The following is an 11,796-nucleotide window of genomic DNA, read 5'->3' on the forward strand; positions in this document are numbered from 1 at the left end:
TGGCAGGAAGCAAGGAGTTCTCTATAATACACCTTATGTACACATCTTTATCTCTTTCTATCTATTTCACGCTTCCTTTGCTTTTCTGTGAAAAGGGTGATATATTCATGGGAAGTAATCTGTGATATTTTTAGGTTTTTGTGTAAAAAAGACAGGAGGGGAGTACCACTTAGGAAAGTTTGTATTCTGATTGTTTACATTCTCATGGAGTCTGTAGCATCTCAGTTACGGTAGCTGCTCTGTGGGATGCTCATGGCTTACGTGCAGCACTTGTTTCTGCTCTCTACCTCGTGCAAACTTCACACTTGTGCGTTTGGTGTGAAACCAGATCGCACCCTGTCCCTTCCCCTGACAGGTGGTAGGCTTCACTCACCTGTAAGCTGCAGTGAGACGGTCCATCTGGTGGTGGCAGAGAGGGCAGGCTCCTCGCTAACATGCAGGAATGTGGAGGTCAAAGACGCTGTTTGACCCCTGGATTGAGGAATGACCTGCAGCACAGTGTGCAAACTTTTGCTCCTCTTCATCGACCTTCTGTCTCTCTCTCTCTCTGTCTCTCTCTCTCTCTCTGTCTGTCTTTGTTTTTCTGCATCCATGTGTGAGATCTGGGATCAGAAACATGTGTGCACTCTTCACAGGTGGTATGTGAAGTGATACAGTGGTTTTGTGTGGTGCAGATAAGACCTTTCCCCCTCACATTTAAACATCACTCTCAGCCTCACAGCTGTCCCGATGTGAGAATTTAAGGCTGCTTCCTTAGCTACAGTATCATACACACAGATCTGTTTAGATTGTGTTCAGATTACACTTCTTCTGGCTCTCTTCTTTCTTCCTGAACATGGCAGAAATTCCACTGCAGGCTGAAGATGAATGTATACACTTGAGGCTTTTTTCATGCCCCAGATAAAGAACAAAACTTCAGGACAAAATGATTGAAGCAAAAGAAAAGTCACGTGGCACTTGTGCTGTTTGCTTTGTTTATTAGAGGTATATTGTCAAACATTTTACAAGCTGTTGCTTAAATGTTTCCATTTAGAGAGAAAAATGCAACACCGAAACCATTTACTAAGCTCAGCGGAGAACACTTTTAAAGCCCCTGTTTGAAAGGCACTGAAGTCCCAGTTTTAATATCAGTCTTCCTTTTTTTCTTGACACATGCAGACACAACTAGCAAAGACACCTGTTGTTACACACTTCAGTAGCTACAATACACAGAGCTTTCCATTGACTTGTTAGTTGAGCGTTGAAAGGCAACACCACTTATGTCTGCTATCATGTGTTGTACACCAAAATGTGTGCAATGATAAGGTGGGAAGTAACACAGACTGTTAATTCAATACACTGAACATTTGAACGGATGTAAAGCTACCATAACTTACTTCATGTGGACGGCGGGCTTTCAGTTTGCTGTATGCTCCGTTGAGTGCAGGTATCTTAAATATTTTCAAGATTAAATACACCATATTGCTGCTATTTAAATACATAATGTGTCTTTTAAGTTAGAATCGCCATTCAGTGGAATTACGCATAATCACAGGACAACCATCACTTGGATTTTCTTCACGTCTGCAAAAGGAATGTACAAAAAAAGTCTCTCTTTTTTTTAAATAATAGTGATAGTAGTACATTCAAACAATAGCATAATAGTTCTTCAGCATTATTGTTGTGGTTTTAAATAGCTTGTGATGTAGGGGTGCTTGTAAGCGGCAGTCTGTCATTATATTAACGTTCATAAAAACAGGTGCTCCCTACTTCTCGGTTCAAACACTGCAGAAACAACACTGTCACACTAAGTTTAGATGCCGTGCTAGTGCCATCGTCGTGTTGCTAATGCTGTTGATCATCAGGCAGTCCATCAGAAAGTTCTGCTCCGGAGCTTAAATCGAAGTTGGTCCACAACTGCCTGTGCTGCCATGTCGGCTGCCCTCCGCAACAGCTAAACACATGTGCCTGTCAGACAGTCGTGTGGGAGTGAGATGAGTGGCAACACAGGAACACAGAACAGACACCTTCTGATGTTAAAGCGCTGGCCTCTCATGGGAGCACAAGGAGCCTGTCAGTTGATGGTGGACACAGCTGCATCATCGCTAAATGGGCAAAAGTGAAAAGTAATTCCTGGCATTTTGCTACCTGTGTTGATCATATTTCTGCTTGCACTTCCTCCTCTGCCTTACTGTCTAATCATTTATCGTGTGTAGAAGATTATGTCTGCTTCTCTCACTCTTTTTCTTCCCCTTCATATGTCTGACCCTTTTTGATGATGTTTTGGCTGCTTTATGCATTCCCATATCTCTTTCCTGTCCACTCACCTTTCTAATGCTGCTACATTTGTCTCTATCATCTGTTTATAGCTAGCTGGCCATGCTTTTGTCTTTCTCCTATGCCCTCAATGCTCCTCTGTCTGGCTGAGCCCACTACCGGCAGCCACAGCCCTCCACCACCATGTCCTGGTAATTCTTCAGCACCACTCGGTCTTGAGGGTCCAGGTATAGCAGGGCGATGGGGCTGAGGGAGGTGGGGACGCAGCAGGCACGGGGCACTGCTCCATTCACAGAGTTTACCAGAGTTTGCACCATGGCGTGGCTGGAGGAGTTCATGTGGTCGGCCAGAGGAAAGCGACACTCTCCCAGGCAGAAGAAGGCGTCGTAGCCGCTGGGTGCAATGATCCACTTGTGCCAGCCCACATCGTTGAAATCTACATACAGAGGGTGACGGCGGCATCTGTTACGGGAAAGGCGTTTCAGTTTCGCAGCACGGCCACCATTTCTTTTCACCCTTACGCCTTCGCTCCAACTGGCTCCTCCTTTGTCACGACCCCACCCTGGCACTGTGTACCCCATTTTTTTGGCCCTCCCCCAGGCTTGGCCTCTGTTGCGGCCCTTGCTGCTGCTCCTGGCCCTCTCTTTTGTCCCTTTCCTCCCTCTCATCCTTTGGCCACCACTGGGGGTCCTCCTGCCATGTTTGACTAAGGGCTCTCCACGCCCATCATGACTGTAAGTCACCAAGAGGGGTCTCTCCTGAGCCCAGCTGTGCTCATCCTGACCCACAGACCTGCATACCCTCAGGTGTCCCTCTTTGTGTTTCTGTGCCTCCTCCTCACCTGCAGCAGAGGAGAGGCTCTGCTCAGGGAGCGAGGTGGTGCTGTTCTCAGGTCTGACCTCCAGGAGGAAGCCCAGGCTGCCGGTCCCAGCAAGGGCCTTTTGGAAGAGCTCTGTATTTAGGGTAAAAGCTTCCCAGAAACCATTTGCTTTATGACTGTTGCGGCCAGCGGTGAGTAACCTTGTTTCCAGCAGGGTGAGCTCAGGGTCCTCGTGGTTCTCAGAGAGGTATATGTTTAGTCTGTGGGCCCCAGGGCCCAAGGGGGCTCTGTCACTGCGGAGCAGCCGAAGCTCAGCAGAAAGCACCCTCTCATCCTCAGGGATGGAGGAAATATTGAAGGAGATGTGCAGCTTCTTATGATCCTCTGCTATGGAGTTGTCCGCAAGGGCCTCTAAGAGAAAGAGGAAAAGAGATGGGGGGGGTCAGGAGTTCAGAGTGGTTTATATTTACATAGCCTTTCTTTACATTGATCAGGACACAAACAGAACCTCAGTTTGCCAGATCTTCCTTGACAGATCTCAAAAGTAGGAAAATTGCCAAACTATTTACTAATATCAACAGATTTATATATAGTTCATGATGCAAGTTCCAACTTTTGGCAAGAAGATACCAAGTTCACCAATTAAAGTGAACCATTACAAGTCTTCACTTGTACCTCGAAGTGCTGGTGCTTTACACTGAGGGAAGTTAAAAGCGCACCTTTTGCACAGTTTGCTTGCTTTTGTTCTCTCCTCTTTTACGTTTGTGATTTGTTCATTGTCTTCTTTGTATCAGTGTGAAAGCTGGTTTACAGATCAGGCAATACTGACAACTGCCCCAGGGCCCTGCCAAAGTTAGTTTTAGTATGTTAATTAATTGCAAATTTGTTTGGGATTTTCCACCACTAAAGCACAATATCAACTAAGGTCAACTTTCATATTACAGGTGAATTTTGGGGGTTGGTCTTGTTGAAAACGGCTGCTGTGAATTCCCTCTGTGCTGCTCCAGGAACACGGCTCCAAGAAGTCTTAGTGACAATTTATCCCCGACATGACCCTCCTGATAAGATTAAGGGACTCCAGGTGTGTACAGATGTTCTGGTCATTTTCACATTTCTAATAATAAGTGGGAGATACAAGAAATAAGTTGTATTCCAGAAGTGGTTGCACTGGAATCAATGGGAACTTAGAAATGACTGGTTCTTCCACAGAGAAGAGTAGGAGGGGGACCAATAGGGGCCCGACAGCAAATGTTTGCCCTGGGGACCCCCTAACAAGTCAGTCCAGCCAGATGATCAGAACTGGAGTGCAAAGTGTGAGACATATCGAAACGTGCTCGCGGGATTGTGACATCTTATCTACAATAATTGTTATCACGATCTTTAGCAATAATCAGTCTTCATACTTCATCTGTGGCTGATAAAAGAGTTCATTGTTTTATATCCAGTAAAACCTGTGCACAGCATTGTCCCTGTGAACGTACCATTGTGGTGAAAGCTGCGTACGGTGTTCGCCTGCTGGATGTGGTGGCTGGGGAAGCTAAATGAAGGGTCCTCCACTAGATGGTACTGCTGCTGGTGGAAGCGGTAAAGATCCAGGAGGTACCGAGGCACCGGCACTCCAGGCCGAGGGTTTGGCTGCGACTGCAGGCCCAGCCGGCTCAGGAGGAGACTCTGGATGGTCTGAGCCAGACTGGGCTTCAGGAGGGAGCCAGCAAGTGGGGGCGACAAGGAGGAAGGCATGGGGGACACCCTGCCATGGTCGATCTTGCTGGTGTCTCCACCCTGGCGACCAGACGAGGCTTGAGGTAGCAGCAGGACCATGAGGAGCAGGAGGTTAGCAGGGAACATGGTGGACCTGGAGGGAGACAGGAGGTGAGGAGAGATGATGGGAGGACAGGTGCGGTGGGGAGAAGACGAGAGGAAGTGGTAAGATGAAAAAAAAAAAGAGAAGTAATCTAAACGTCAAGAAACAAACTTGTGAGGGTTAGTTTGAGTTTTTCATGCTGGTGAACAATGTGTGTTTTATACAGGAGCAATGTAAATCATATGACATAATGACACTATATAAAGTATTGGTTGAAAAATCTGCAAAAGAGATAGCTCCTCTGAGATGCTCCTGGACTCTGTATATCATGCTTATGTCTTCTCCTTCCTGGACACACTAGTTTCTCATCAGTCCTCAGACTTCACGTGGGCATATGTTCAAGAAATTTACTGTCCGCATATCCATATGAAGTTGTTTGCTTGTTACTCCTGGCTGTAGAAACAGCCAGGAGTCAGTGCCACTTTATTTTTTTTTCTGTTAATTTATGGCCAGCCTTTTACCCCCAAGACCCATATATTTCCTAGAACACCTAAGCAGGAGTAATTAAACGGTCTCCATCTGTGATTTAATCATGCCGCGTGTGTTTGTGAAGGAGATGATAGCGCTGTGCATGAAAGGCGTCTCGCATTAATCACTGTGGACTCTGGTGACTCTAGTAATGGAGCTGTAGAGGCCTGTCACAATGACAGGTAAATAGATGTTTTTCTTATCTCTTTCTTTCAAATCACAGGATTAAACATTCAGCAGCTTTCCAAGACAAATCTTTACATTTAAAGGCCTGATTAAATGAATGCTGTTAAAATCACTGACAGAAACAAACATTCAACAAAGCTTCAAAAAACATTTTGAACTCAGATGCAGTTGTTGTCTTATGTTGATCCTTGGATCTGAACACCTGCCAGTTTAGTCTGAAATCAGACTTAAATCCTGCCTTCTGAAATTTGGTGACGGGAAGTCTATTTTGTTTAAATCTGGATCAACTGTGCTCTGAGGCATTACGTTGCAGCAATCATTGCTTCGTGACTTTGGACTCCTGCAGGTCGGGAGGATAATTTTCTAGAAGAATGTGGACGTTGCCTCTGGAGTAATGAGGACAAAGGAACTAAGAGCATGCTTTGGAGAGACTGATGTTAATCATCAGAGGGAGAGAAGAGCTTTGCACCTATGGTATTTTCATCCATATGCAATATGTTGACATTAAAGTAAAATAGGGATATCATCCAATCAAACTCTGTTGCTGATGTGTGCAAAGGTGCCACATTAGTGCATGTGCTGTAGGAGTTTAGCGTGCAATGCAGAGCCCTATTTCACAGCCGTAATCTGCAGAGAAAACTGATAATGAAAACTGAGACACATGAAATGGACAATCTGGTTTAATTAGTGTTTTGCATTGAAAACACATTCAATAGAGGATGATAATGCCCTGTTTTGAAAAAGTTCAAACTGAGTTTAGCTGTGCATGCTGTGATAATGCAATGCTAAAGCAAATCCGTCCCTGCTCAACTAATCAGTGTGTCTTTAATAAAGGTATGCTCAAATATGCAGCTTTTGTGGTTTGCACCTTGGGTCCTCTTGAAGCTTGATCGTTAACCTAAAAATCTCTGCTGAGTTCCTCCAGAGTGAGAAGAGAAGAGAGAGAGTCCTCATGATTTTCAAATTCCTGAAGCAGAATTATTTTCGTACTCTGTCTCTGCCTGCATTAATTCTGACTAAACCCCCACAGATGCCACAACAGTGCTCCTTTACTCGTGACCTCAGACAGGGGGTCAAACAATTACCAACCTGGCTAACACCCCGCACCTCTGTAGTGCAGGTGTTAATAACCGAGCTGGTAATTAGAAGCCAGCAAGTTAACAGCCCCGTAGATCCAAAGAGGTCGAGGTGAGGTGTAAAAGGATCAGAGCAAAGGAGTAAAACCTGTTGACCAGTCAGAGACAAGACAGTGTGAACTGCAAATGAACTTAAGTGCTACACAACAGAGTAGAATAGAATTGAATCAGGTACCCATTGATGCTCTGGTTGACTGAACAAATGCTTCTTTTTCAAAAGGAAGTGCACCCACCTCTATCGCTTACTCAAACATAGAACTGTGTGGTTGTAGCTATCTCTTTCCTTGTCTGAGCTCTCGCGTATCTCTCCTCTATCTCTTTATCTCATCTCACTTCAGCCAGATAACAGAGGCGTTTATGGCTGAGCGAACGCATAATGACACTGTAATGACAGCTAATCTTACCACACTGTCGGAAAAAGGGTTAAAAGGAGGTCACAGGTGTGAAGGTTTGTGTGTATTTTTATGCCTGTGTTGTTGTGTGTATGTGTGCTGTTCATGTGGTGCGCTGTTCAAAGGGCAGGCCTGGGAAAATGAGCCACCTCCATGCGTGGGATTGTTGCTAGCTATCCATTAAACTCTCGCAGCCCCACCCAGGCCTGTTTCACCTGAGGCAACGCAGCGGAGGACAATTACAGATGAGACACTCAGGCTGGACAGCCTCCCCCATATACTGTGGAGGCTTGTAAAGCAGATTAAGGCCAACAACACCACCTCTCTCCTGTACTTTCCTCACCTACAAAACCACCCAGGTGACTCTGAGGTTCAAAGGTTCAGTCATCACACAGCAGGGTGTGTCACCGGCCGAGCGAGGCCGAGAAGCACGGACGAAAAGAGAGGAAGAGCGGAGGCCAGCTTGCCCTACATCACTTTGACACACATACAGCCTCTCTGTTCTCCTTGGGTGTCTGTGTTGTGACTGATTGTGTCCAATTTAGACTGAGCAAAGAGGATCCAGGCTTAATTTAGCGTCTTTATGTGCCATGTGCATCAGGGCACCACCCACCCTGATGTTGACTCATTGCAGTTAGCTGGAAAAACTGACATTTTTACGATTACATATCCCCCAGTTCCTGCTGGTACGTCTGACTATTCCTGCCTTCCTGAACTCTTTTTATTCTGTCTCTGTCTGGCATGAACGTGGACTAATCAAATGTTCTTGGGGGGACAAAGGAGGAGAGCTGTATGATGAATGGGTTAGGGTGAGATGAAGGGTTGGGGCTCAGCAGCATCTTTTCCCTGTGTGCATGCTTGCAGCTCGGCCTATTAGACGTATTAGATGTGACCTGACCCCCCGAGCAGACAGTAGCGTGACCCTGGCGTGCGGCAGGCGAGTGTCGTTGCCGGCCGGCCCCGTGTCTCTCTGAACTGATTAAAGCCTCTGACCTCCGACGTCCGTTTCTGACTCCTGCTTTTGTCGTGCTTCTCTCCCTGCCTCTCCTTTTATCTGTTTATTTCAAACCCTGCTCCCTTTCCCCTTCCTCCTTCCTCTTTGCATTCCTTGAACTCTGTCCTTTTGCTTTGTCCTCCATGTTGTCATACAGTATGTCACTGCTTTTCTGTTTTCTCCTTTCCTTCTCCTGATTCATCCAGCAATTTTTCGGACTTTCTCCTCGGCCTCTCGCTCTTTCTTGTTTAAAATATGTCTCGTGCATCACCTTCCCATTCCCTATCTCTCTCTCTCCCTTTCCTTCTCTCCCATGAATATTGCTCTTTTTTCCTAGGCCTTAAATGAATGGTGTTTTTGCGGAAGAGTGTGGCGGACTGTTGCCGGGCCAGAGGGCCGGAGTGTCACCGCAGCCGGCTGATTTATCCACCGCCGCTGTCTTCATGTTACGCCTGGTCCCTCAACTTTCCCTTCCTGTTGTTCTTCCCGTGTTTCTTTTCCCAAATTCCTCCTCTCATTCTCCCTGATCCCCCCCTCCCCATTCCAGTTCTCATTTTTCTATGCGGCCGTCTCTTTCTTTCAGAACATGATATGTGCAGTGTACATGCCACAGGGTTAATTTCCTTGCTCTGAGCTTACTCAAATACTTGAAAATATGTCATGTCGGACAGCCTCATGAGCCCAAATGTGATGTACAGTGTATATATACACACCTGAGAACACTTCTGAGGATACATTCACTGCAGCTCTTTTTCCAGGGCGGCCATATAACCTAAGCATGCACGCCATAGTCTGTATAATTAACTGTGAGGTTATGACTGCACAATCCTTCCCATGCTTAACCAGTCATTAATACATGACTTTGAACTGTGGAATATTTATATATATATATATATATGTATATATATATGTTGGGGGGAGTGGGGTGAAAAATATCCAAAACAGTTGCTAGTGGAGTTGCGGTTCTGCTCACTGAGCCGCAGCAGATGAAATCATTAGAACAATATTCCAGGTAGGCTGCTGTGTGGTTTTATTGGACTCTATTAGAACAGCTCTCTAATTCATCCCAGCTGTACCGATTAGTTGGCTAATGACCCAGACGTCAAACACACACACACACACACACACACACACACACACACACACACACACACAAATTTGTCCATGCTAAGAACAGAACAGGGTTTAAACACATGGTGGAGTGAGCACCAACACGTACGCAGAGACACACGCCAAGATGTATAACTGTGGAGGAGCTGGGTTGTAAATATGTGAGAGAAGTTGGAAGTAGATTTAGAGTCACACACACATGCACACACACACACACACATGCACACACACACACACACACACACACAGCCACGGTGCTCCCCCGCTTCCACGACATAACTACAACCTGCTCTGGCTGACGTCTACACACACACACACTCACACAGACGCAGACTAAGTTTTGGCGTCAGTCTGAGCACGAGCAGAGAATCAACAGGTTGCCATGTATTTTCTCCTTCTCATCCTCACGCTCCTTCTTTTTCCCCTCAGCACATCTCGTCTTTTCGTCTCAGCACTGGGATGCCCGGAGATCTCAGAGTCAGAAGTGCATTGTGGTTAACAGGGGGCCCTGCCGAGGCACAACACTGCGCAAGCATCAATGGAAATACTGACATATCCAACCCGTGACTGCTGAAAGCTCAGAGACTGCTCTTGTCATATGTCTGACAGCTGAACCGATGTGAAATACAGAACAAAAACACACCTCTGCTTTTCACATTAAAGCTGCTGCGCGTTAACACTGAGGGCTGATTCATACTGTGTACATTGCAGCGGTGGTGTGTTACGTTATGCTCTTTGAACTCATAATGGGCACATTATTCTTGGACAAGCTGCTCACCGGACAAGATTTTGATTGAGAAACACAGTTTGCCAGCCAGTATGCATGTGCATGAGTGTGTGCGTGTGTGTGTGTTGTTCCCCAGAGTGACTAATGGTTTCAGCAGCACAGTTCCTGTGGCCTGTGGCTTGACAGACATACAGATGTGTGTGTGTATGTGTGTGTGTGTGTGTGTTTGAAAGGGATGTAGTACTCACGTCCAGGTGTGGTGGGATGTATGCAGAGTCCATGGTTTATCCTTGAGCTCCAGTGTTACGATCCCTCGGCTCTCACTCCCGCTCCTTTGGACAGAATGGACAAAGTGGACTATTTACCTCTTTTTCTCTCTTGTCTTCTCTCTCTCTCTCTTGCTCTCTCTCTCTCTCTTTTTTTTTACCTCTCAAGGTAGCCAGTGCCTGCCTGTCCTATGTCTCCTGTGTAAACGCACTGTAGGTAATGCTGCTCTCTCCATGTTTTTCTCCCCTCTCTGCTCCCTCACTCAGCTTCTCATCCTGTTGTCAGTGTCAGATAAGCAAACTCTTAAAAACATCCACCGGCTTCCCCTCTGCCTGCCTGCCTGACCTCTGCTAGTAGGCAACTCCCTTTCTCTGTCGCCTGCACTTCCACCCCTGCTTGTTTAAAGCACACTGGGATCGTCGCTGTGCATGGAAGCAGCAGGAGGAAAATGAGTTGTGTCTGTCTGTCTGTCTGTCTGTATTGTACCACCGGCAACAACTCCCTCTTGCTCCTAAACCTCCTTACTATGTCTCTCTCCTTTCGTCTCCACTCTGTTCCTCCCTTTTGTATCTCCTCCCCTTTTCCTCTCTCTCTCTCTTTCTCGCTCTCTCTCCCAAGCACACACACACACACACACACACACACACACACACACACACACACACTTTTTGTGCTTTTTTCCCTATGCTATCCTAAGTGCCCAGCTGGTAAACTCAGTTTTACTCTAATTGACTTTCCTGGCCACTAAGATCCTCCCAAATAGTGATGCCACAAAGACTGACCACAGTACATATACAGGGCTGTTATCTCTCGCTCCCTCTCTCACACACACACCCATGCACACACAGAGTTGTGTTTCATTACATTACATTGTCTTACATTCATTTCCTGGAGACTTACTCTACCCATAACCACTACTTGCCTAACCCTTAACCCTTAACATTATGGGGACTTGCATTTTGTCAACATAAGGAATGCAAGTCCCTACAATGTGACTGTGTAAACAGATTTATATGCCCACAATGTGAGTAATACACACACACACACACACACACACACACGCAAAAACATTCTCACAAGCACAGTCACACTAAAACACAACCAAACACACAAGAATGTACACGCACACACACACACACCTACACACAGACACACACGCATGCGACCTGTCCCAGATAACCCTGAGGTCAGCACACAGAAGCAGACTGATTATTTTCAACATTTCCTCCTTTAACAAACTCACCTGCTGCTTTTCGTTGGCACCATTTTAGGTTTCGGCCAACGAGCTCGCAGGCACTCGCTCCGTCATTATAAATACGAGCCCCCATGACACTGAATATGAGCAAACAGATTCAGCTGCAAAAGTATGAATGGATGAGTCATAACAGCTGCCATGAAGTCACCTCAGCTGAGTTTTGTGATTGGATAGAAGTAAACGTTGAGGTAAGAAAAAAAAAAAGGAAAAAGCTGTACCTCTCCACTACGGGTTGAAGCAAGGTGCATCCGTCCTTCCAGTGCAGAGCGGGTGGTGGGGTGAATTTGTATTCATGGGGTGAGCCCATGAGAAAACGTCTCT

The 11,796-nt window shown here is 46.2% G+C and overlaps 1 protein-coding gene across 2 annotated transcripts; it reads right to left on the reverse strand.

The window, feature by feature from the left end:
* Nucleotides 1–961: 961 nt before the first annotated feature.
* Nucleotides 962–11,506, reverse strand: bmp16 (bone morphogenetic protein 16). Of its 2 annotated transcripts, none has more exons than XM_076734281.1 (4): nucleotides 11,464–11,506; nucleotides 10,202–10,285; nucleotides 4,558–4,931; nucleotides 962–3,487 (listed from the first exon to the last, which is right to left on the reverse strand). In XM_076734281.1, exons 1-4 carry the CDS (start codon nucleotides 11,484–11,486, stop codon nucleotides 2,412–2,414), a joined length of 1,557 nt encoding a protein of 518 aa, XP_076590396.1. In that variant the 5' UTR covers nucleotides 11,487–11,506; the 3' UTR covers nucleotides 962–2,411. The 2 variants fall into 2 exon arrangements, with proteins under 2 accessions (XP_076590396.1, XP_076590397.1); XM_076734282.1 differs by lacking the exon at nucleotides 11,464–11,506 and adding an exon at nucleotides 10,381–10,773 and having other exon boundaries at nucleotides 968–3,487.
* Between the last annotated feature and the right edge of the window lie 290 nt (nucleotides 11,507–11,796).

The sequence above is a fragment of the Chaetodon auriga genome, chromosome 7 (genome assembly GCF_051107435.1).
Source record: "Chaetodon auriga isolate fChaAug3 chromosome 7, fChaAug3.hap1, whole genome shotgun sequence".
In the NCBI taxonomy this organism is placed as follows: domain Eukaryota; kingdom Metazoa; phylum Chordata; class Actinopteri; order Chaetodontiformes; family Chaetodontidae; genus Chaetodon; species Chaetodon auriga.

Bases quoted from the DNA above. Each gene is read 5' to 3' on its own strand.
- bmp16 (XM_076734281.1), bottom strand. From the start codon at position 11,486: ATGGTGCCAACGAAAAGCAGCAG. The intron at 10,286-11,463 runs GTGAGTTTGTTA...TTCTGTCCAAAG, and splicing joins GTGCCAACGAAAAGCAGCAG to GAGCGGGAGTGAGAGCCGAG. The intron at 4,932-10,201 runs GTGAGTACTACA...GTCTCCCTCCAG, and splicing joins ACATCCCACCACACCTGGAC to GTCCACCATGTTCCCTGCTA.